The sequence below is a fragment of the Chrysochloris asiatica genome, unplaced genomic scaffold, assembly GCF_000296735.1.
Source record: "Chrysochloris asiatica unplaced genomic scaffold, ChrAsi1.0 scaffold00078, whole genome shotgun sequence".
NCBI classification, from domain to species: Eukaryota; Metazoa; Chordata; class Mammalia; order Afrosoricida; family Chrysochloridae; genus Chrysochloris; species Chrysochloris asiatica.
In genome coordinates this window covers 10,412,086-10,438,609 of record NW_006408596.1, presented here as the reverse complement: position 1 = coordinate 10,438,609, position 26,524 = coordinate 10,412,086, and the positions used below count along the sequence as shown (strand labels likewise).

At 45.5% G+C, this 26,524-nt stretch overlaps 1 protein-coding gene across 1 annotated transcript in view; it reads right to left on the bottom strand.

Moving 5' to 3' along the window:
• KSR2 (kinase suppressor of ras 2) overlaps nt 1-26,524 on the bottom strand; it is a 479,616-nt gene that overhangs the window by 100,876 nt on the left and 352,216 nt on the right. The window contains exon 8 of the mRNA XM_006865465.1: nt 2,599-2,664. Coding sequence (XP_006865527.1) covers nt 2,599-2,664 — 66 coding nt within the window. The remainder of the gene's footprint in view (nt 1-2,598; nt 2,665-26,524) is intronic.

The window sequence follows — 26,524 nt, the reverse complement described above, 5'->3', positions numbered from 1 at the left end:
GTTGTGTGGAAGGCTCACTGGTTGGAACTTGAACTCCATGCAAGACATCACTAACAGATGGCTAATAGTTGTGTGGAAAGCTCACTGGTTGGAACTTGAACTCCATGCAAGACATTACTAACAGATGGCTAATAGTTGTGTGGAAAGCTCACTGGTTGGAACTTGAACTCCATACAAGTCGACAGTCCCACCACTGAGTCAGAACTGCTGCTTAATTGTTTGAAATTGCGGAGGAGTGGGGAGGCGTTGCTTCAGAAGTTAAAGCTTTAGCTTTACACTGACCCAGGGATTGGATTTTTCTGCTTAGCCTGTTCTGTTATCACCAAGGAAACTGATGATATTTCCTACTAGCTCCTGACAGAGGATAAAGCAAGAAGCTGGGGGGTGGGGGTGGTGGTGGTGGTGGGGGAGGCCTCTGGAAAGTTCTGATTCTTTGCATTGCTGGCTGCCTACTGCCTTTAAGCAAAGGGGTATGGCCATGAGGAGAGCTGGGAGGAAGACCTTCTAGCAGGCCCTGGTTCCCATCTGTACGTGGGAGTCGCTCGAACAGAATCTAGTACAGAGAGGAATTGGGGGTGGGGGAGAGTGAGACCCCCAAGGAGGCAGAGGCTGAGGAGCCATGAGGTCTCAGGTTTTAAAATAGCCTCATTGAGTGTGTAGAGTTAGTCGAGGAACAGATGGCTCTTAATCAAGGATGTGGGCTGGGAAGGGCCGGGAGGAGGGAACCAAAGATGTCCTCTACTTGCAGTTTGTGCTTCTCACAGAGAGAAACAGCCTCGGGATCATAGGAAGCCAGCTGCCCTTTGGCTCTGGGGCACACCACGTTCTCTTTGGGTTAATTCTCAAACAAGGCCAGTTCCCAGAGCTGGCAACAAGGATGCTGGGGAAGGATGATGAAGAAGGGCTCAGCATAGGGCTATCATGTTATTAGTCTACCAGTTGCTGCGAGCAGCTCTCAGACCACAGACAGCTCACCAATGGGGTGGGGTCGGGAGGTGGTTGACAAGAGATTAAAATATTTTAGGAAGTGGCTGAAGTTGAAAAGTAAGGATTGTTGTTGCTGTTAAGTGCTGTTGAATCGGTTAAGACTCATAGCGACACTGTAAAGAGTTTCCAAGGAGTGGCTGGTGGGTTTGAAGCCTAAACCCTGTAGTTAACCATCCAGGGCGTATCCAGCAGTGCTACACTGAATGTTTTATTTGAGCTTTTCTTTGAAAAATGGGAAGAGCTGGCAGCACAGGACCACACTGTCCTCTTGAGATGGTATCTGGTTGGCCACCTGCCCCTGCCCGCCCCCCACCCCCCGGCTTCTCTCAGTTAGGGTCTTGCTTGACTATAAGATGTCTGACTTTTCAACTCCCACCCTAGGCCCAGCCTTCTGAAACTTTAAAGGGCATAGGAATCACCTGTGAGTCTTATGAAAAATGTAGGGTTTGATTCGGTCGGGTGGCACAAATGGATAAAGGTTGGCAGTTCGAACCCACCTGGAAGTGGCTCTGAGGAAAGACCTGGTGCTTCTGAAAAGTCAGACCCCTGAAAACCCTACTCGGAAACACATGGTGTCACCCTGAGTCAGAATGAACTAGCTGGTGAATGGACTCGGGTGGGCCTGGGACTGGAGATGATGTACTTCTCAACAACTCCCAGGTACTTCTGATACTGCTAGTCTGCACACCCCACTTTCTAGTAAGGGGCTAGACCAGCATGACCTAACAGAACTTTCTGCAAAGGATGACAGTGCTCTGTATTTGGCCACCTAGACACATACAGCTAGCTACTGAGCCCCTGAAACATCATCAAGTAAATGAATTTGTATTACATTTCACTGTAATGACGTCAATATTCACATGTGGTTAGTAGCTACTGGTCTGATGTGTGCAGGCCTGGAGAGGTCCCTGGCGGAGGGATGCTCACAGTGGCCAGTGGGGTCTGGCGGTAACTAGCCCACAGGCCAAGAATCCAGACAGCTGGATGATAAGCCTTTCCAAAGAGCCCTCCTCCCGGGTTTCCCTCTAGCTCCGCACCACTGGGCTTGTGTCTGCATGGTGGAAAGCTGGTGGTGACTCTTGCAAGCCTTGTAGGTACCTCTCTGCCTGGACAAGTTTGCACAGATACTCCCAAAGCCCCAGGGAGACGGGACACAGCCAGATAACCCCCTATGCCCATCTGCAGGGACAACTGACAGGTCTGAAAAACACGTCCTTGGAAGACACATCTGGAAAGATACTGGAAAAGGCACCCCTTTTGAGTGAGAAGGAAAAGCAACGGGATTGGAGGAAAGAGGAGAGTGGGAATTAGGAAGGGAGATAAGAATGAGAAAACAGGAATTAGGGATGGGAAGAAGAACCTGGGGGCTAAAATATCAAGGATAAGTATCAGGGACCAGTACAGGGGCCAGAATAGGAGTACAGATATGGGGAATGGGAATAAAAAGACAGCTATCAAAACAAGGTTGTAAAGGGGTAGAAATAAGATAGGAAACTATCAGGGGGCCAGGAGGTACCCAGAATGGGCCTGGGTGGGACAGCTATTATGGATGGCTTGCCTGCGTTCCATCCTACTCTCATCCCTGGGGCAGCAAGTGCTATATACTTACCACCTCGATGGATGATCAAGAGGTGACAGGGTGGGGCTTCTTTGGTGCATTTGTTGTGGCACTTTAACCTGTAAGGGAGAAAGAGAGAGGGTGGATGGATGGATGGATGGATGGATGGATGGATGGATGGATGGGGAGATGGATGGATGCATGGATAGGTGAGTAGTCACATGAAAAGATGGATGGGTTGGGGGATGGATGAAGGGGTGGGTGGGTGGATGGATGGATGTATACATGCATGGATGGACAGATAGTTGGATAAATGGGAAGACGGAGGATGGACGGGTTGGTGGATGGATGATGGATGGGTGGTTGGACATACCAATGGTTTAGAAAACTCTGGCCAATGTAGATGGGTGGGGTAGATAGAGCAGTAAAAGGCAATCTCTGACCTCCAGAAAATTAAGCCTGGAGAGAAGCTAATTCTTTCTTTCACTCTTGTTCTCTCAGCTCAGCTGTGGGCTTCCAGTTTCCCCCATCAGTCTGTATTTGTTATCACTGTCATCATATTCCTACTCATCAGCTATCATTTACTTGGAGACTCGCTGGCCAGCAACCTTACCAAACATTCTACATCTACATCCACTCCTCACTTATCAACATGGTTATGTTCCAAAGACCAGGTCATTATGCAAAAATCAGTGTCATATCGGAATGGAAGATGACCACATTATTGCATCAATGCCAGATTACATCATCACATGACTGCCAAACCCCTGAGAATCATGGTGCAACCAATTGGACACATAATCTTATCCATCACAGGCAGCATTACTGTCACCTCAGCATTCATTACTACCAAATATACAGCATTAATGTACAAAATAGATAGTAGGTATTTTACAACTGTCCTGTATGTGAAACGTCAGGTAACGAGATAGTTGGTAAGTGAGAAACAGGTACACTAAGTCGTTGGATCATTTCAATAGTCTTGTGAAATGGGTATTATAATGCCTACTTTACAGATGAGGAAACAGGTTAGTTGACTTATGTTAGTCCTGGCAGAAAATCCAGAGCATTGTTCCCAAGAACGGTCTCTCATTTTTCTCAAAATTTTAAGCTCTGTAAGTCTTCAGGCTTAAGACGACAGTAACAGGCATTAGGTTTTAGAGGTATTAAGTTTAAGAGTACAAAGCAAAATGTCCTCCTTTGAGACAAGCCTAAGATGTCACCTTCCCCTTCCACCTGATTTCATAAGGGTAAGCTAAAGTGGAAGAAAATTCAAACAAGTTCACGAGAGCCAGAATACAACATTGAGTATATCCCAAGAACAGATAAGATGCATTAGGCACTAATGACAGAAGACCACAGGGGTTGTGGGATAACATCAAGAACACCATACATGAAGAAAACAAAAGTTCATTAAATAGACTGAAAAGGAAGAAAAGATGAAAATGGATGTCAGAGAGACTCTGACACTTGCTCTTGAACATAGAGAGGAGAAAGTGACAGGAAAAAATGGTAAAGTAAAAGCTGAACAGATAATATTCAAAGGACTACTCAAGAAGACAAAGTAAAGTATTCTAATGAAATGTGCAAAGACCTGGACTTAGAAAACCAGAAGGGTTTATCAATATTGCTCAAATAGAAAACAAATGAAGAAAAAACTCAACTTCCAAGACTGAAAGATTCTTATAGACAAAATATCAAGTGACAAAGGAAGCATCCATAAAGACATAGTCGATGTTCAACCATTTCAAGAGGCAGCGTATTAAGAACTAATGGTACTGAACTGAATTGTCCAAGCTGCAGTGAAGGCACTGGAGAGAAACAAGGCTCCAGGAATTGATGGACTACCAACTGAAATGTTTCAAGAAAGGGTGCAGCACTGGAGATGCTCATTCATTTATACCAAGGAATTTGGAAGACAGTCACCTGACCACCCAACTGGAAGAGACTCATATTTGTGCCCATTCCAAAGAAAGGTGACCTAAGAGAATGTGAACAGCATCAGACAACACTATTAATGTCACATGCTGACGATAATTCAAGAACGGTTGTAGGGAGCTGCCAGAAATTCAAGCCAGATTTCAGAAGAGGATGTGCAACGAAGGTGTATCATTGCTGGCATCAGATGGATCTTAGTTGAAAGCAGAGAATACCAGAAAGCTGTTTATTTGTGCTTTATTGACTATGCGCAAAGGCATTTGACTGCGTGGAGCATAGCAAACTATGGATAACATTGAAAAGAACAGGTATTCCAGAACTCTTAACAGTGCTCATGAGGAAAGTGTACATAGACCAAGAGGCAGTTAGAACAGAAGAGTGGATACTAAATGGTTTGAAATCAGGAAAGATGTGCATCAGGGTTGTATCTTTCACCATTCTCATTTAATCTGGACACTGAGCAAATAATCCGAGAAGATGGACTATATGAAGAAGAGTGTGGCATCAGAATTGGAGGAAGACTCATGAACAACTTGTAATAAGCTGATGACACAACCTTGCTTGCTGCAAGTGCAGAGGACTTAAAGGACTTACGAATGAAGATCAGAGACTATAGTCTCCAATGGGAAACAAGCAAGGTTCCACCCAAATGACACTTTACCCCTGAAGAAAGAACTTCCATTTTAAAAACCCACTGCTGTTGATTCAATTCGGACCCATAGTGACCCTACCGGACCAAGGAGAACTAACCCACAGGGTTTCTAAGGCTGTAAATCTAGATTAAAGCATGTATCTTTCTCTCATGCATAGTAAGCAGCTGAATACTTTAATCACTGTGCCACCAGGGCTCCCGGGAAGGAAGAACTAATATCATGTAACTCTTCAGTGATTAGTGATTGCGTATGGGGTTTGGTTTTGGAGTGATGGATGGAACGAGTAGAGGTCACGGCTTCACAACATGAGTGTATTGCACGCTGCTGAATTATTCACTTTAAGGTGTTGAATTTTACGTTAAGTAATTTTGCCTCCAATGAAAACCAAACCAAACCAAAAGAAGCTAGCCATTCACCCTTTGATTTCTTGTGGATCTCTTGAACCTCTTTAGAAGTTTACAATTCCTAGCTGTGGGAGCATGGGAAAGCCAGCTCACCTTGCTCAAGAGCTCGGTCATTTGAGGAGATCAAAGAAGAACATGTGTCTATAGAGCCTGGTAATGTACAGACCAGCATTCCAACAACACACACTGTCCTCATGCAGTCTGGTAACTGGCAAAGGATTTACGGAAACTTTTATTCAAAATGGTTCCTTTAAAACAAGACAAAACAAAACCTTCCAAAGCTTAACAGGATGAGCTTCATTCAGTTACTGAGAAAAGTTGCATACACGGGATATCTCATTCCCCAAAGGAGTTACTTGCTAATTGAAACATTTCTGTGTCTGCCAATTAAATATGGGAATGCATTCTTGAGGGGAGAGCCTGGGTCTCACTCATTGTTGTAGTCCCGGCTCCTCCCCTTTGAGTCCCTGGCCTGGTACCTGGTGCCTAATCCATGTTGGATACATACTGGGCTGATGGAAGATACCAAGAGGGAAGGCAAAGGTGGGATAAGCAGAAGTGAAAACCTGCCATATGCTACTGATCCAGGGGCATAGTGGGTTATGCGCTGGGCTGTTAACAGCAAGGTCATCAGCTCAAATCCACCAGCTGCTCCTCAGGACCTTTAAAGAGGAGGCTTTTTGATCCTATAAGATTTACAGCCCTGGGAATCGTATACAGGGTCACTATGGGGATGGCGCAGGACCAGATGGTGTTTCACTCTGTTGTGTATAGGGTCGTTATGGATCAGAACCAACTCGACAGCACCTAACAACAACAAATGCATTGGCACCCATGTAACTGCACCTAACAATATAGTCTTTATCAAATAGTTTTTGAAAAATTATTTGAATTTCTTAACAATGATTTCCTTCTTAGTCTGTAGTGGAGTCCCTGGGTGGGGCAAACAGTTAAGAGCTTGACTATTAAGCTAAATAGGTTGCTGGTTCGAGTCCATCCAGAGGCACCTCACAGAGAAGGCTTGTGGGTACTTACGGGGTTGCCACGAGTCAGAATCGACTCCACAGCAATTTGTTTTGGTTTCTTTGATTTTCGTCTCTCTCTGAGTTCCCTCCTCCGGTTCACTCACTGGCCTCCTTCTCCATCATTCCCAGGGTTGGGCTGGAGCAGGGATTTGACCAGAAACAGACTAGACCTCTGAGGGGGATTTGCTCTGTAACTGCAGAGGTGGTGGTGATGTTGGGGGGCTGGTAAATGGTGCCTTTCATGAGCGGCTCTGCTGGTTTCCTAATCGATTTGACAGGGTGTTATGTACCCAGTAGACCTGAGGAGCAGACACCAACTCAGAGCCTGCCTTGGGGCTGGGCTCCGAATGCTAGTCTTCCAGAAGGCTGGCCAGGCTAGGTCCCTGCGGGGAATGCTGATTGCATGGTACATTGGAAGGTTCCAGCCAATTTATGAAAACGAACCCAACGGCCTCATCTCTCTTTACTTTTTCTTGTCCCATGCCTGCTCACTTCGAAAAACATGAGAAGAAACAGCTTTTCCTGACAATGCAAAGGGAACCTTTTAAAAACTGGGCCCCCATGGGAGGAAGGGGAAAGGAAGAGGTCTTAGCTTAGGGGGCACTGAGTTTCTGTAATGGTGGTGAAGCATCTGGAAATGAACGGTGCCTGATGGTGTACAATGCGAAAACCATAAACCACTGTCGCTGAACTGCGCATGTAAAAGATGTTGACTTGGAGAATATATTATCCTACTTTTTATCACAATAAAAATTTACACCTGCTGCTTCAAAAAACAAAACAAAAGCAAAACTCTGGCCCCTAATACCCTGCTGAGGAACCATTAGACAAGCACAGACTTTGAGCCAGGAGGTCTGACATATCTCATTCAGTCTGAACCACCATCCTGTGAAGGTGGATATTGACATGCCCATTTCAAAGGTAGAGAGACTGAGGCTCTATACCCAGCCTAGCCAGATAGGGAGGAAAGAGAAGTGTCAGGGTAACTGACAGACTGCTTAATGTATTCATGCATGTACAACACAGAGAAACAGAACTGCATTTTTTCTCTGTGCGAGGTACAGTTTTCTGTAAGGATCTCATGGTCTAACAAAGAGCATACACGAACGCATGTCATATGGACTCAAGATCTTTTAGAAATCATCTCATCAGATTTCAACCAGGTTCTCAGCCCCTTGGCTTGGCAAGAGTCACCTTTGCCCAAGAGGCTCCTTTCAAGAGCTGCTCAGTCTGAAGGATGCTGTGAGACTCACAATGTGCCAGCATCATGCTGGCCCTGGAAGACGATGTGGAGAATGAAACAAGACCCTCCCCTAAATAATTTATAGTCTGGCCAGGGGAAGGGGTAAGTACATAAACAAATACAACATAATGTCACCAGGAGGCTTCACAAAGTTCATGGGGAAATGCCATCATCTTTTGATCCCATTTCCCCCACAAACTTCTTGAAGCTCCTGCATAGTGTAGTGGTTACAAGATGGGCTGCTAACCTCAAGGTCAGCGAGTTCGAACCTACCAGCCATTCCACGGGAGAAAGATGAGACTTTCTGCTCTCATAAAGATTTATAGCCTCAGAAACCCTACGCAGGGTTATTGTGAGTCAGAACAGACTCCACGGCACAAAAGCACCATCACCACCTCATATATGGTCTTACAGGGAACTGCAGAGTGTGGCACTCCTGATTTGAGGAGGAGGAATCTGGTGACGAGCAAGCCATGCCTGAAAGTTGAACGGGAAGTTGGAGAGGTGGATGGGCTCAGGTAACTCAATAAGTACCCTTCTGCTAAGTGAAAGGCTGATAGTTCAAATCTACTCAGCAGTTATGCAGAGGATAGAGGGAACCTGGTCATCTTCTCCCTTAAAGATCACAAGCTAGAAATCCCTCTGGAAGAGTTCTTTGTCACACAGGGTCCCTACGAGTTGAAAATCAACTCAATGGTATCTAGCAACAAAACCAGGAGAGGTGGACAGGAAAGAATGAAGCACAAACCACAGGGTGCAAAGATGTGGTAATAAGAAGCAAATGGCTTACGGCAGGGCTGATGGGTCAAGGTGAGTAGTAGGGAAAGATTCCGCCACTCATCAGTCAGTTTGTTGTACTGTGGAAGGTTGTGTGTTGCTGTGTTGCTGGAAACTATGCCATCAATATCTTAAACATAAGCTAGCTCACTCACGGTGGACGGGTCTCAGCAGACCTTCCAGACTAAGATAGATAGACTAGGAAGAAGGAGGGGTGAACAACTTCTATAAGCTTAGCCACTGAAAACCTTACAAACCAGACGGCGAGCGCCTCAGGTTATAAAGCACTGCAAATATTACTGGGGAAAAGCTGCCTCCTCAAAGTGATGTGAATGAGCAAAGCTTTCAAGACCTTTATTGGCTGATGGAGCACAATTCAAAATAAGAAGAAACAGCTGCAAACATCCATTAATTATCAGAACATGAAATGTATGAAGCAAGGATCTAGGAAAATTGGAAGCCATCAAAAGTGAAATGGAACACATAAAGATCCATAACCTAGACACTAGTGAGCTGAAATGGACCAGCAGTGCCATTTTAAATTAGACAATCATATAGTTTACTATGCCAAGAATGACAAATTGAAAAGGAATGGCATCACATTCATCGTCAAAAAGACCATTTCAAGAGTGGCTCTGAGGGCTAACGCATCAGACTGCAAAGTTGTTTGAACTGCAAGGTTGGTGGTTCAAGCTCACCAGCTGCTCCTTGGAAACCCTATACAAGGTCGCAGAATCGACTCAACAGCACTTCAACAACAACAACAACATGACAGGATAATATCCACACATCTACATGGAACACCAATTAATTAATACCAATCCCTAAAGCCAGTGATGATGAAACTGAAGAAGTTTATCAATTTCATTAGTCTGAAATTGACCAAGCATGCATTCCAGATGCACTGAAAATTACTGGTGATCAGAATGTGAAAGTTAGAAACAAAGAGGAAGGATCAGTAGCTGGAAAATATGGCCTTGGTGATAGATGCTGGAGATCACATGATAGAATTTTTCAAGACTTATCTGTTGCAAATAACATTTTCAGCACATAAAAATTGATTATACATATGGATACCAACAGATGGAATACACAGGAATCAAACTGACTACATCTGTGGGAAGAGACAATGGAGCAGCTCGTTGTCATTAGTCAAAATAAGGCTATGCACTGACTGTGGAACAGCCCACCAATTGCTCATACGCAATTTCAGACTGTAGCTGAAGAAAATTAAGACAAGTACACAAGAGCGAAAATACATTGAGTATTGTTAAGTGCTGCAAAGACAGTTCCAACTCATTGCGACCCTGAATAAGGTTTCCAAGGAGCGCTGGTGAATCTGAACTGCTGACCTTGTGGTTCATACCAACCTTATGGTCTGTACCCTATCTAGATTTGCAGAACATCTCAAGAACAGATTAGATGCATTAGGCATTAATGATTTGACAACCAGAAGAGTTCTGGGATGACATCAAGAACAACATACATGAAGAAAGCAAAAGGTCACTAAGAAGACAAGAAAGTAAAGACCAGAACAGATGCCCCTCTCTGTTTTGAAATTCTGAAACTTTCTCTTGAATGCAGAGAAACTAAAAAGACTGGAAGAAGTGATGACGTAAAAGAGCTGCACAGAAAATTTCAAAAGGCAGCTCAAGAAGACAAAGTCAAGTATTATGATGCAATATGGAAAGACCTGGAGTTAGAAAACCAGAGGTGAAGAACACACGCATCAGCTCTCAAGCTGAGAGATCAGAAGGAAAAATTCAAGCCCCGGCTTATAATACTGAAGGATTTATAGACAAAAGAATAAATGATGAGGGAAGCATCAAAGCAAGGTAGAAGGAATACACAAGTCACTGTGCCAATAATTTCAAGAGGTAGCATAGGATCAAGAACCGATAGTACTAGAGGAAGAAGTCCATGCTGCGCTGATGGCATTGGTGAAAAACATAGTTCCAGGAATTGACGGAATACAAATGGAACTGTTTCAACAAACAGATGAGGCAGTGGAGGTACATATTCGTCTATACCAAAAAATGTGGAAGACAGCTACCTGGCCAACTGATTAGAAGAGAGCCATATTTGTGAACATTCCAAAGAAAAGTGACCCAATGGATGTGGAAATCATCAGACAGTATAACTGATATCACATGCAAGTAAATTTTTGCTTAAGATAATTCAATAATAGTTGCAGCAGTACATAGAGAGTTGTTAAAAATTCAAAAGATGTGGAATGAGGGATATCACTGTTGACATTAGATGGATCTTGGCTGAAAGCAGAAAATACCAGAAAGATGTTTACTTGTGTGTTACTGACTATGCGAAGGCATTTGACTGTGTGGATCTTGGCAAGCTGTGGATAACATTGTGAAGAATGGTAATTTCAAAACACATTATTGTGCTCAGGAAGAACCTTTACATAGACTATGAGGCAGTATACAGAACAAGGGAACGCTGAATGGTTAAAATCAGGCAAGGTGTGCACCAGGGTTGAATTATTCAATTTATATGCAGACCAAAAAAGCCGAGAAGCTGGATTATATGAAGAAGAACATGGCATCAGGATCGCAGGGATGTTCATTAATAAACTGTGCTATGCAGATGATACAACCTTGCTTTCTGGAAGTAAAGATGACTTAAAGATACCGATGAAGATCAAAGACTACAGCCTTCAATATGGATTGTGCCTCAATGTAAAGAAAACAAAAATACTCACAACTAAACCAATAATTAACTCATGGTAAATGAAGAAAAGATTAAAGTTATCCAAGACTTCATTTTACTTGGATCCACAATCAACATTCATGGAAGCAGCAGTCAAGAAATCAAATGACGTGTATTGCCTTAGGCAAATCTGCTGCACAACACCTCTTTAAAGTGTTCAAGAGTAAAGAGGTCAGTTTGAGAACTAAGGTGCACCTGACCTAAGTCATGGTGTTTTCAATCACCTCATATGCATGTGAAAGTTGGACAATGAATAAGGAAGACTGCAGAACTGCATGTGAACGACTGCTGATGAAGAATACTGAAAGTACCAGGGACTACCAGAGAAACAAACATATCTGTCATGAAGAACAGCCTTAGTGAAGATGGACAGATTGTCTCTTCTACGAGATGGACTGATACAGTGGCAGCAACAATGGGCTCAAACATAACAATTGTGAGGATGGACCTCAGCTGGAACCAACAGACATTCTGAGCTGGCTCAGAGCTGCCGCTGGTGGAGGGGGATCAACCTGAAAGAGTCCCTGTGGACAGGAGACCTCCAGTGTGAAGGCAGATAATGTCCTAGGAAATGTGGAATGGTGAGTTACCGAACTGATCAATTGAGTCATGGGTCTTTGCATGGCACAAGCAACTACATAGAGCTGTTTGATGTGTTTTGTTGTGCTGTACATAGGGTCACTGGGAGGGAAAATTGATACAACCACACCTAACCACAACATCAGAAAACTGAATTTTACCTGAGAGCTAGAGGTATGCCATGGAGGGCTTTAAAGGGGGAGGTGACAGGTAGATGGGTGTTCTGAAAGGCCCCTCTGACAGTGGGTTACTGCAAGTAAAGGATGATGTGCCCCACTCCCATTGCCCCCACTCCCAGCACTGCCTGCAGGAAGCATCTCTTCTGCATCCTACAAATCACTGCTCCCTTGGCAGTCAGACTAGTCCCACCCATATGCCCCAATGGGGCCTGTCTGTCGCATTTGGATTCCCGGGCTCTGTGCATTGAACGTCTTGGTCTGCTACTGAAGAACAGCACCGCCTCCCTGCCTCACTGCTGACCACTCGGAGGGGTCAGAACCTCACCAGCAGCATAAGTGAGCAGGGGGCGGTGGGGAGGGCTGCCACGTGAATGAGACATCAGGCTCCAGCAGCTGCAGGGAAGACAACCCAAACCCCCGGCACCGATCTCTCCATGGGAAGCCAGCTGATTACCTGTTAGAGAGACCATCCCCAACCCAGTTTTCTGGAGAGAGAGGACAGTAACTTCAGGGTCTTCTTGGTTCCCTGGGTCTGGAGGTGTGTTGCAGACTGTGCAGAGGTTCGAGGCCCTATAGGCCTGAGTGTAACAGATCTAGCCACTTGGCAGTTAATAGCAAATTGTTTTTCATCAAATTGTTTAGTCATATTTATTTAATTCCAAACATGAGCCCTGGATGTCCACAGGGAAATGCAATATTCCTCTAAGTTTCTAAGGTCAAGATTTTCCCCCTAGAACCAAGGCAGTAAAACTTCCTCAGAGGACGAACAAGGACAGGTTTGCTGGGATTAAGCAGGGAGGCTCTGGAGAGGAACTGCCCTGGGTATATTCACTTGGGGAGGAGTGGTAAATTCTGGAAATACGGGATTAAGGACAATGGGGGCATCTCCCTCGGACCACCCTGGGTTCAATCAGTTTGATCCAAGTGAAGGTTAAACCCAGTAAGGAAGAAAGGAATATTGGTTTAAGTAAGGTTTACTGGTTTAACTTATCTTAAAGATTGTCTTGTCTGAATAATACCATTCTTCTTCTGTAAAGGTCCCTCCCCGCTTGGTGTGAAGCTCCTCCCCTAAATAAAACAGAGGCCCGGACCTCCCCAGGTGTGCATTTACTGGTTGGAAGGCATGGAGTAAAGATAGCAGTGCATTACTGGTTGGAAGGCATGGAGGAAAGATTGCGGTGCATTACGGGTTGGAAGGCACGCAGTAAAGATTGCAGGGCAGTGAGTTGCTGCCTGCAGAGGCCATGATGCCTGTAGTCCCAAGCCTGCCCACCAGTGATGTATCCACCCTGGCTTTGGGGTGCCTCATTGTCTCCCTTCTTCTGTTTGTCTGTGTATTCTTTCGCTATCCCTATCGCTGCTGGATCTCCCCTCCTCGTGAACCAAACACTCGTGACAACTATGTCAAGGGCAGACCCCGACAGAGGTGCTACTCAAAACACCAAGGCCCACTGAAGTTGTCATCTTTCAATGCAGGGAGGGGTGATGGCAGGGAGGGGAGAAAGCACTGGCCGCGAGCCTTCTGTGCAGCTGGTTCCCCTACCAGGAGATTTGGGCCCAGCATTTTCCTTCTGAAGGCCGCAGTTTCCTCCTCGGTAATATGGATAGAAGGATGCCCTCCATGGCTGTTCCGAGGAGTGAACAATGAGGACATGCATGCACACTGCTTAACAAAGTGTCTGGTACTCAGTAAACCCTCAGTACACGGTATCACCACCATCACATTCAATCCCTACCTCTGCCTCCACTGGAATTCTAATCTTCCCTCACAGACAACTGTAATTGGACCCCAACTTTTGCTTATAATAGGATAAACTGCATGTAAGGGACCATTAATTCCCATTATAATTATTGCCCAACTGAAGTGCTTCTATTAATGGAAAAGTAAACTCAAGCTTCAAGCTGGTGATCTGTGAGATGCATGCTCATAATTACATCCTGCCAATATCCTGCCCGTTGTACAAGTTCCTGAGGCTCCCAGGAACTTTGTAGCAGCTGCAACATCAGCGCTCATCATGTCTCCAGACTTTCAAGGGCTGGGCAAGTTAGTGCGACCAGCCGCTCAAACCCACAAGGGCCTACTGCCTCATACTTTGATCTCCTCACCATCTGAAGCTGAAGCCAGTTTTTGCACAGACCGGACATTTTTAGATAACACATATTTTGATGTAAGAGTAGGAAAGCACACAGAACATGGAGTCATCGCTCAGGGTGAGAAGATCCAGCAACAGAGCTAAACTGGACCAAGGTGTGCACAGTTCATGTAAGTGAAAATTAGTCACGTGACCTCACCTGGACCGTGCCAAGTACAAGCCAAATCAATGAAATCAGCTCAGTCAGGCTACTGCAGGGGATGGGAAGGGTTTCAATAAAGGACACTGACCCCCACTGGAATCTACCGGAAAGCATGCACTGCTTACTTAACACAGGTTTCCAAACACCCTCTATCCCTTACTAGGAAAATGATTACAGGTCTCACTACTATCGAAGTTGGCAATGACCTCAACTGGAACCCATCCAGTGTTCTCAGCGGACACAGAGCTGCCTCCGGTGGAGGAGAACCAACTAGGAGGAGACTCCTGGGGCATGAGACTTCCAGGGCGAAGGCAGAGAATGTACGAGGCATGATGGGACAGTGGATCACCTAATGAGCATGTCAGTAACGCATTTGTGCATGGTGAAAGCAGCTGAAAGCTGGCATTCTAAAATGGACTAATCATACCATAGTCTTATTGGTTGGGAATGAGTGATGATTTGTTTTATCAACCAGTGGTTCTCCACTAGAGGCAACTTTGCTCTCCAGGGGTATTTGGCAATGCCTGGTGACATTTTTGGTTGTCATGGTGGAGGTGAATGGAGTGGGTTGCTGCTAGACATCCTAACTGCACAGAGAATCGCCCACAAGCAAGAGTTCTAAGGCCCAGATTGTTAATACTGCCAAGTTGGAGAAACACTTGCTATAGACCTGTGTACACGCTTCCCACAAAGCTGGCCGTTCCTGAAAATCCCAGCATTAGAAAAGAAGACTAAGTGTGAGCAAAGTGATTTCATGTGTATGCTTCTTTTTATACTTTTTATTAAGACAACGTCAGCTTCTGCTAGTAAATAAATGCTGTGCAACTTATTTGAAGACTTCAGTTTGAAGGGATTCTAAGTTGTGAATGTGTCTGAGACACTCACATGTCTTAAAAATAATAGCCTCATTGTATATCAGAGAGGTTTAGATGTTTTTCTGGAATCACACAGCCAGACAGTGGCAGAGCCCAGAGCTGAACTTCGCTCTGTCTGGCTCCAAGGTTTGTATCCTTCCTATGGCTTCACTGTCACAGGCTGGGTTCCCTAGAAACAGCCTGAGATGGGCATCTCTGCAAGTAATGTGTTCAGATTTCTCAGAGGAAGGAGGACAGAACAAGAGAGAACCCACCATCAGTGTAGTTTCGGGTGAATCCAGTTTAAGCCTGATCTCGTAGGAGCTCAGGAGTGTGCACCACACCCCGTAACCTGCCTGTCGTGGGAAGCCACTGGTTCTGAGCCACCAGGTGGGTTGTTGCTGTTAAGTGCCATTGAGTCAGTTCCGACTCACAGCCACTCCATATAGGGTTTCCAAGCAGCAGCTAATGAGTTTGAACCAGCGACTTTATGGTTCAAACTGATCTTGTGGTCCAGTCCTTTATCCCACAGCGCCATACCAGCCTCCGCTGAGTCATCATCACTTACCTTGTTCATCACCCCCTCTGTCTAGGTCAAGCTTCTCACTGACATTTTAGTGCCCATATTATTAAAAATGGGGGTTTATAGGCCATATTTCCAGCAGGTTTGTTAGTTTGTAGTACTGTTGTAGTTGGCATGCTGCTGTATTATTAGAAACTACTCCACCAATACTTCAGATATCAGCAGGGTCTCCCATGGCAGACAGGTTTCAATGGAGCATCCAGATTAAGTCAGCCTAAGTAGAAAGAAGAGGCAGACCACATCTGAAAACTTCTCCACTGAAAACCATATGAACAGCCGTGGAATACTGTCGGTACAGTGATAGAAGCCATTTCAAGAGGAGCATACAATGAGAAACAAGTGGTTCTAAAGGAAATAGTCCATGTTGAACTGAAGGCATTGGTGAAAACCAAGGCTCCAGGAATAGATGGAATACAAGTTGGGATCTTTCAACAAACTGATGCAGCACTGGAGGCACTCACTCATTTATGCCAAGACATTTTTAAGACAACTACCTGGTCAGCCCATCGGAAGAGATCCGTACTTGTGCCTATTCCCAAAAAAAAAAAAAGGCAGCCCAACAGAGTGCAGAAATCATCGAACAATATCATTAATATCACATGCAAACAAAACTTTGCTGAAGGCAATTTTAAAACGATTGCAGCACTACATTTACAGTGAGCAGCCAGAAACTCAAGCCAGATTCAGAAGAGGACGTGGAATGAGGGATCTCATTGCTGAAGTTAGATGAATCTTGACTGAAAGCAAAGAAAAATGCCTACTTGTGCTTCATTGACTATGAAAAGGTATTCGATTATGTGGATTACAGCGGACTAGGATTAATATTATGAAGAATGGGTATGTCAGAACACTTAATTGTGCTCATGAGGACCTGTATGTAGACCAAGAGACAATGGATAGAACACAACAAGGGGACGCAGAATATTTAAAATCAGGAAAGATGTGTGTCAGGGTTGTATCCTTTCACTGTGTTTGAGCAAGGTTGTATCATCTGCATATGCAGGTTGTGAATGAGTCTTCCTCCAATCCTGATGCCACATTCTTGGATTATTTGCTCAGTATAAACATTACATGTTGTTGTTGTTAACTGCCATGGAATCGGTCCTGACGCAAGTGACCCTATACGGTTTCCAAGGAGCAGCTGATGCTTTTGCACAACAATAACAACATTCAATCTTTATGATGAGCAAATAATCCAAGAAGCTACAATATATGAAGAAGAAAATTCTCACAACTGGGCCAAAAAATAACATCATGATAAACGGAGAAAAGAGTGAAGTTGCCAAAGACTACAATTTGCTTGGATACACAACCAATGCTCATGGAAGTAACAATCAAGAAAAACAATGCATTGCATTAAGTAAATCAGAGGCAAAAGCCCTCCTTAAAGTGTTGAAAAGCAAAGATGTCACTTCTAGAGGACCTGACCCAAGCCAGGATATTTTTAATCACTTCAGCTGCATATGAAAACTGGACAATGAATAAGAAAGCCTGAAGAAGAATCAACGCCTTTGAATTCTGGTTGGCAAAGAATATTCCATGTACCTTGGACTCTTAGAAGAACAAACAAATCTGTGTTGGAAGAAGTACAGCCAGAATGCTCCTTGGAAGTCAGGATGATGAGACTTTGTCTAATGTCCCTGGGGAAGGCATCATGTTAAGTGGAAGGTCAGTGAAAATGAACAAGACCCTCAATGAGATGGACCGACAAGTGGCTAAAAGTACTTAAACACAGAACGATTGTGTGGCTGGTGAAGGACCAGGAAGCGTTTGGTTCTGGTGCCAACAGGGTGGCTATGATTCAGAACAGACATGATGGCCTCTAATAACCACCTCTTGTGGCCAGAGTCCTTAGGTGGTGCAAACAGTTTGGTGCTCGACTACTAACTGAAAGCTTAAGGGTCCAAACCCACCCAAGGCACCTCTGATAACTGGCCTGGCCATTTATCTCTGAAAAGCCGCGCCCTTAAGAACCCTGTGGAGTGATTCTATGCTGCACACACGGAGTCGCCATGAGATAGAATCGACTCAGTATCAGCTAACAACCACCACCACCACCTCTAACGGTGAAGTCCCCGGGGGTACAACCAATTAAGCTGCCTGGCTGCTAATAGAAAGGTTAGAGGTTGAGTCCACTCAGAGGAAGCTCGGAAGAAAGGTCTGGTGATTTATTTCTGGAAAATCAGCCGCTGAAAAACCTACGTGGTATCCTGACACACATGTGGCTGCTATAGATACAAAATGTGGATTCTCCACCAGTGACTTGGCGAATGCTCTCTTCCATTCCACACTCCAACTCCTAAGGCAAAAAAGAGCCTGTGATTCCAACTATTATTTTCCAGAGCAGAAGGCGCCCCACATCACTGCTCCACACACCCTCCTACCAGAAACCTAGACAAGGGCAGAGAGGGTTCCAACGAGCAGGAACTCAGCTGTTCAGAAACACACCAAGGGGCCCTGAGAAGTGGAGCACAGGCAGATAATACCCGACTGAGGGCTGGGAGAACCCATCAGTCTGACTCCACAGCAAACTTCTGCCACTGAATCCACAGTTATCAGAAAAATCCGTGAATTGTGCTGACACCAAGCACTCCAAGCTAAAAACCCTGTTCTCTGTTCATCGGCCCGTTAGAGGAAAATGCCTCAATTCCCATGACAGCAAATTGCTTTCAGAGCCTTCATTTCCTATTAGTTCATTAATCTCTCCATTCAGAATGCCAACAAGACAGCTGATGAGAATTCCGGAGGAAGCAGACACTAAACTGAAGCAGCAGGGTAGGGGGTTAGACATTAAGAAGAAGTTTCCTTGCTTCCTGGGTGGAGGGATATCCCAAAGACAGTTCTCAAAGTTAGCAATATGAGGGGGCTTCAAAAGGAAGCCCTTTTGAAAGTGGCATTAAAAGATAATGGGTTTTACCCCTGAATTTTTTGAAGCCCCCTAACAGTATTGGTTTTACTTAGTAAGCACACATAAAGTACTACTCGCCTGAGCATTCACCTGTCTCATCTCACTTAGCTTTTCAAGGATGTAGCAGGTAGGTATGTTTACATCCATTTTACCGAGCCAGGAACTGAGGGTCAAAAGGGGTTGTATAATCAATTTCAAATACAAGGATGTCTGACCACTAGACAAGGTTTTTAATCACAAGCTTGCTTGTATTTTACTCATCACATACAATTTGAAGGATAAAATTATGTACCAGGTACTGGGCACAGGATACTGAGAAGATCCAATTTACAGAGTGAGGCCAAATGTTGCTTTTGGAAGAAAGGTCGGGCAAAGACCCTGAAAACCAATCAGCAAAGATTTACCACCCTTACAGAACCAGCTAGTGCAATGAAACATCAGACTAGAGAAGATGTGAACCCATCTATGTTTTAAACTATGACATGTATCTAGAACAAGGGTTCTCAAAGTTCTCATCCAGCAGAAAGTTGTTGTTATTGTTGTGAAGTACCATGGAGTCGGTTCCGACTCATAGTGACCCTGCGCAGGGTTTCCGAGGCTGTAAATCTTTATGAGAGCAGAGTGCCTCATCTTTCTCCCACGGAACCGCTGGTAGTTTCGAACTGCTGACCTTGCGGTTGGCAGCACTACTCGTAACCACTACGCTACCAGCAGAAAGTGGTATGTAGCAATTTCTAAGGCCCCACCCCCAGACCTTCTGAAACTGGGAAGAGGGGAGAGGGAAGCTACAATCTGTGCTTTAACCAGCCCTAGAGGGGATTATAAAGCATGTTTCCATTTGAGACCTAAATTGATAATCTCTAGACTACTACTAGCCCAAAGGTTGGTAGTTAGAACCTATCTAGAGGTGGCTGGAAAACAGGACTAGCAGTATGCTTCCAGAAGGTCAAAACCACTGAAAACCCACACGGTAGTTCTACTCTGTACACACGAACATCATTATTGTTGTTGTTAGGTGTCATTGAGTCCGTTTTGATTCACAGCAACACTATACAGGGTTTCCAAGGCTGACCATTAATTGCAGATCAGAAAGCTTCATCTTTCACCCAAGAAATAGCTGGTGGTCTTGAACTGCCGACTTTGTGGTTCACAGTCCAGCATTCACCATACAGAGCCTGCAATCCCCTGATATCATACGACACATGAGCACACACAGTGATTAAGCATTCAACTATTAACGGAAAGGTAGGTGGTTTGAATCCACCCAGAAGGCACCTAGGAGAAGAAGACTGCAGTCTGCCTCCAAAGGGTCCCAGGCATTGAAAAGCCTTACTGAGCACCATTCTACTCTGACACACATGGGTCACCATGAGTAAGACGGCTCCATGACAACTCATTTAATGAACCCTGCAGGCCACATGGAGCAGGGCTTCTCACCCGGCCACGTGAACAGGTGGACAATCTGACCACTCCGATTTGGAGGGAGCAGGTCTGGTGCGGGGGTGGGGGGAGGTGGGCGGGGGGAGAGCTACCAGGTGGTGCAGAGGCTGCTGGTCTGGGCCCCCACGTCGAGTATCACAGAGGAAACGCTACCCCTGGGCAATCAGGGAGTTCTGGCACTGAGGAGACCAGGAGGATTTTAACCTGTTTCTCTGGGCTGCTTTACAGAGAACACTAGTTTGCGAACACGCGCTCATTCAGGTGTCAGGATCTTCACCCTGAACCACTTGCATTAAAATAACAGGTCCTAACTCACTCTTCCTATAGTCCTTTTCTTCCTCTTGTTGTTACTGGATGCCATCAATTTCAATTTACAGTGACCCCACGTGGCAGGTAGAACTGCCCCAAAGGGTGTTCTAGGCCTTCGTCTGTATAGGGGCAGACCCCCAGGTCTTTTCTCCCATAGAGCTCCTGGATGGGTCCAACCTTCAACCTTTCAGTTAGCAGGAGAGCGCTTAATGTTTGTGCCACCAGGGCTCCTGGGTCCTTTCCTATGCAGCAGTTACCATATGATTTGTTTTGCTAATTTTTTGTCCAGTGTCTGCTCCCCACCCTGCCCCAACTGTGTGTGAACTCTCCACAAGGGAAGGAGATTTGTCTGTTGTCTTCACTATGGTTTCCCTGCTGATGCCTTGAACAGTACCTGGCGCGGTGCAGATGTTCAATCAATGATCTGTTCACTGAAAGAAGTGATATCGAGGAAGCTGCATCTCTATCTGTTACAGATGAATTGCGTCCACCAGAAAAATGTTGTTGGAGTCATAACATCTGTATCTGCGAGTGTGAGCTTGTTTGGAACCAGTGTCTGAAGATGCACTTAGCTAACACGTGGTCATACTGGACTGGGGTGGGTACTAATTGAGTCCTCAACGTCCTTATACGACAAGAGTGAAGATGCAGGCAGAGATGCTGCAACTGTGAGGAGGACCTGGGACAACCAGGAGCTGGGAAAGGCAGGAAGCCAGATTCCCTCCCACAGCCTCCCCATCAGCACAGCACAGAGGATGTCTGCTCTCCAGAACTACAGGACACCTCGTGGCACTTTATTAGGGCCATCCTTGTCATTGGTGCCTATGCCCTTAAGTCCATTACCACTCATTAACCCTACAGGCAGAGTAGAACTGCCCCACAGGGTTTTCTAGGCTGTGCTATTTATGGGACCAGATGGCCAGGTCTCATCTTCCATGGAGTGGCTGGGTGGGTTCAAACTGCCAACCTTAAGGCAACTGAGACCATTTAAAATGAAGCGCTTGGCATAAGCAATGGCTCATTTACAACTTGAAATAAGACTTCACTCCTGTTTCTGTCATTTGAACTGCAAGGTCGGCAGTTCAAGCACACCATTTGCTCCTCGGAAACACTATACAGGGTTGCTATGGGTTGAAACCGATTCGATGTCACTTCACAACAACACGAGGAGCCCTGGTGCTGCTGTAGGATAAACAATGGGCCAGAAGGTCTGTTTGGACCACAAGGCCAGTGGTTCAAATCCACCAGCTGCTCCTCAGTCAGACCAACCTGAGGGTGAGAGTACTCAGCAGCAGTATCAAGACACTAAAGAACCTTGGTGTGGCACTGTAGGATAAGCACAGGACGGCTAACTGCAAGGTCGGAAGTTCAAACCCACCAGTCGCTCTCCGAATCCCTAACTGGTGCAGAACAAGACTGTTTTGCTCTGGTGTACACAGGGTTGCTATGAATCAGAACTGACTCCAAGGCCCCTAACACCAGCACCCTCAGGCTCACCATCCTCAGCGCCATCTCTCGGAAACTTGCGGCCATTCTCTATGATACAGCACTGGGCATGCACTGCATTGTCTCTGTAGGTGTGTCTCCCATAAATGTCTTACTGGGGTCAGCGAGCTACCATTTCTATACCTCCTCTCTGCTCCTATTAGCCTATGAGTCCAACACTTGGCCAGTCTTCAAAAATGCATGTCAGTGACCATCCATTCCTATTATGGACTCCTGGTGTGGCACTGTAGGATCAGAAGGGCAGCAGTTCAAACCCACCAGCTGCTCCTTGGAAACCCTACACAGGGTCGCTATGAGTTGGCTGGTGGGTTTGAACCTCTATTTGAGATTAGCAGTCCAGTGCTTATCCTACAGTTCCACACCAGGATTCCTTAGAAACACTATCCAGGGTGGCTGTGCGCTGGAACCAACTTGTCACACCTAACAACTGACAATAACAATACCACCTTATGGGTAAGCAGAATCCTCTGATGAGAAAGACTCAGAGAAATTCAGCAGCCTTCTCAAGATTGCACAGTGTTCAACTAGCATTTGAAAACAGACCAGATTGACTCCTAAACCCTGTTTTTAATGCTGCGCGCGGATTCTGTGTGAGGAACAGGTGAGTAAGAAGCAGCCAACTCAGTCCTCTGCTGCCAACATCAGGGTTCAGCCACCCAGAGGAGAGGGGCACGATGACTTAGAGGTTAGAAAAAAACACCTCGTCGGCCTTCCCCCACTAGGCAGGGGGCTGGATCCAGCCCAGTCCCCTCACGTCCTGGGTGGAGGGCAGGTCACCTACCTGTGCTTGATGGAGTTGCTCAGGTCTCGGCGTGGGATCTGCGGGGACCAGCGAGGCACTGACAGAGTGTCTGTGGAGAGAAGAGGAGAGAAGTCCATTATACACAGGGCCCGAGGCTGCGGCGGCCTCTGGACCAGCCCTGGGAGGATATCACTTGTTAAACCAAAGCCAAGTGGTAAGTGCCTCAACTCATGGTAGGACCACCTGTCACAAGTGGCGGAAATAATATTGACCATCGCTTCCATTTGCATGCTAGGCAGCTCACATGATCATTATATCCTCAAAACAACTCTAAGGGCTGGGATGGTTAACCTATAGGTTAAGAAAGTAAGGCTTAGAGAGGGTAAATCACTTGTCCAAGGTCACACTGAATAGGTTTGAGGAACTCTAGGCGGGTGCCCTTAAATGCAGAGTTATAATGGCAATATATGTTTATGCCCCTGTACAACTCAATTACTTATGTAATATTTTTAGTTGACTCAATTTTTCTTGTTGTTTAAATAACATTTATCTTGAATGCAAACTCTAAATGTATATCACTTTCTGCATATCATAGGAAACCATTTTTAAAATTCCCAACCACATACTACCTGAAATCATGCTACACAAACCGGATGAATGGATAGATGGATATGTAAGTGGATGGATGAACAAAGTGATGGGTGGGTAGATGGACAGACAGGTAGGTTGGTGGGTGAATAAAAAGATGGATAGATGGGTGGATGGATGGATGGATGGATGGACAGACAGGTGGGTAAGTGACTAAAGAGATGGATGGATGGGTAGGTGGATGAATATATGGCTATATGGATGAATGGATGGATAGGTGTATAGATGATTAGGTAGACTGGTGGATGGATAGGTAGGTGGGTGGATGAACAGAAAGTCCGGTAGGAGGATGAATACAGAGATGGGTGGAGAGATGGATAGATGTATGGATGGGAGGCTGAAGGAATAAATCACATAGACTTTAGACTAAGCGCCTTTCTCCATCCATAGACCCTGAGCATGAGCACCTTTCCATCACTCCATCTGCCCAACTACCCACCCTCTTTCTCTCAGACCTCACAGACCCGAGAGGTGTGAAACAGCAGAAGTGAACTAGTTCTCCCATAGAATCTCCACCAACTAAGGAGAGGAGCTGCGAGAGGCTGACCGCATGCCAGCTCTCCTTTTTCAGGCCAGATGGAAGCAGCCAGCTCCTCTTTGTGGCTGCAGATGCACACCTCCTGGTTCACAGCAGTTGTTACCGAGTGGCCGGCTCATCAGGGAGCTGGGCATGTCTGAACCTCTCCCGGAACACTGAACCCCAGACTCGCTCCCTGCTCTCTCCTGTCTAATGACACTGTAGGCAGCCATCTGAAAGCTGTTTCCAGTAACCATGATTCTGCCCTAGTAAAGCTGGGGCTCTTTCTGGGAGAGCTAATGATTTTCCAAGCCCTAAAGGGCAGAGCAAACCCAAGAGGGAGACAGCATGATATATTAATCAGAATCCTATTCTGTGGAATTTCCTCTAGTTTATCTAAAAACCAAATGTCATTGAGACCAAGTCGATGTTACTACTTGCTTCCATTTCTAATGGAAACAAAAAAAGATAAGAAAGAAAAACAGGTTTTTTTTTGGTGTTTTTTAAGATAGTATGCTTCCAATTCTATCTTTCTCCTCTGGATGCTGAAGGCAGGTTGGGGAGGGAGGATGCTTTCTCCAGTGGGTAAGGGGACCCAACATGGGAGGGCTAGGTTGGGGAGCAAGACTAAATCTACAAAATGAGGGGTGCCAAATGAGTTTCATGTCATGGACCATTACCAACCAGTGACAGTGAATGTCTACAGAGGTGTGTTGTGAAAGATTCTGAGGCTTAATGGGAAGGAACATGAAGATTGATTAGCAATGCCTGCTACGGGTGAAGAACAAGGTGGTACCAACAAGTCTGAATATATTTGCCACCCCTAGGAGGACACGTGTAACACTTTAGGATAAGTAATGGACTGCAAGGTCAGTTTGAATTGCAGGGTTGGTGGTTCAAATTCTCCAGCTGCTCCTCGAAAACCTTATACAGAGTCATTGTGAGTCAGAACCAACCGGGAGATGGCACTTAACGACAACAAGGGCAGGAACCACATCTTCCTCACCTTCGCCTCACCACTTCATATACAAGTTTGCTGGACTCAAGGCTGTTATAATGCAAAAATGTTCAGGATTACTGAGGACTCAGTATGCACTCCGCATTATACTTGCCTGGAAGCCATGCCTCTGTGATGTGTCAGTGCTAACTTTATTCCCAACGCACTAAGGTGCTCAGAGAGGTGCGGTGGCTTGCTGAAGGTCACCTAGCCAGGCAGCAGCAGAAGAACCTCCAGATATTCCTCTGCAACTGTTCCTAAGTTCTCCGGAAGCCCTTACACCCATATTCTAAAAGGGCATTCTTGATTGTTGCAAATGGGAGGGGGGGGCATGTGCTACTGTCATTGAGTGAGCAGAGGCCAGGAATGCTGCTGAACATCCTACAATTTCAGGGCAGCCCCCACAACAAGAATAATCTGGTCTCAAATGTCGATAGTGCCAAGATTGAGAATCCCTGATCTATGGACTTCTCCACACATCACTGCAAAATAAATAATAAAACCCAGATGGTGCCTCCAAAGCTCAAATCATCAGGGAACAAACCCCCTCCTTTATTATAAGCACTGCTCGTTTCATATCCGAGTTATTCCTTATTCTCAATTACAGCACCTTCTCGAGAAAAGAAGATGTAATTAAGTTTAATAGTTGGGATTCATTTGCCAATATCTGGTAAAGGGGTGAATCCTGTCGATTACACTAAGCAGCTGCAGCATTAGGAGTTGAGAGCAGGAACAGTCTCCACACAGCCTCCTACGTGGGCGTGAAGACTTGAACTTTGAGATCCTCTCTTTACTTTCTTGTTTGGATTTCATTAAACTTGCCAATGAGAAACCTTGAAAGTGATGAAGACCTGTTTAAGGAGAAGGGGAGGGGGAGACCCTATGAAAATCCAGACTTCATCGTAACAGAGAAGGCAAACAACATTTACAGTAATTAAACTGAAACTGAAACTTCTTTTTAACAATCAAAGCGCCTGTTCAGAGGCCTCCATAGGTGAGCTAGGGCTTCTGTACTCCTCAACTTTGCCGAGAGAAAGGCCTGAGGTCTGGGCAGCAGAGCCTGCGCAGCCCTGGCGCCTTCAAAGGTGGAAGAGACGGTGTTTCTGCTAGGCCATGTGCCTTTTCAGCAGCTGTCAATGGAAAGATGCTGGCGGGAGGCAGTTTGTTCTCTCCTTCTGAAGTTCCCACTGTCCGAGTCTTTGAGGAAACGACTCCACAGAGAAGGAGGGGCCCAGACAAGGAGCCTTGCTGGTGCAGATGTTAAAGCACTTGGATACTATGCAAAAGGTCAACGGTTCGAATCTACCAGCTGCTCCACACGAAAAAGATGTGGCAGCCTGCTTCCGTAAAGCTTTGCAGCCTTAGAATTGTATGGGGCAGTTCTATTTCATCCTCTGTGTTCACTTATGAGTCCAAGATCACTTGATAGTGGGTTGGGTTTTGTAACCAGACAAGCAAACTGAATGCCCACAGAAGGAACCGATATTATTCCTCATCTCCGCTATTTAGCAGGATAATGCACTGGACAGCAAGGTCCGTTTGAATTGCAAGGTCAGCGGTTCAAACCCACTAGATGCTCCTCTGGAACCCTATACAGGGTCACTATGAGTTGGAACCGACTTGACGGCACTTCACAACAACAACAAAGAAAAACTTAC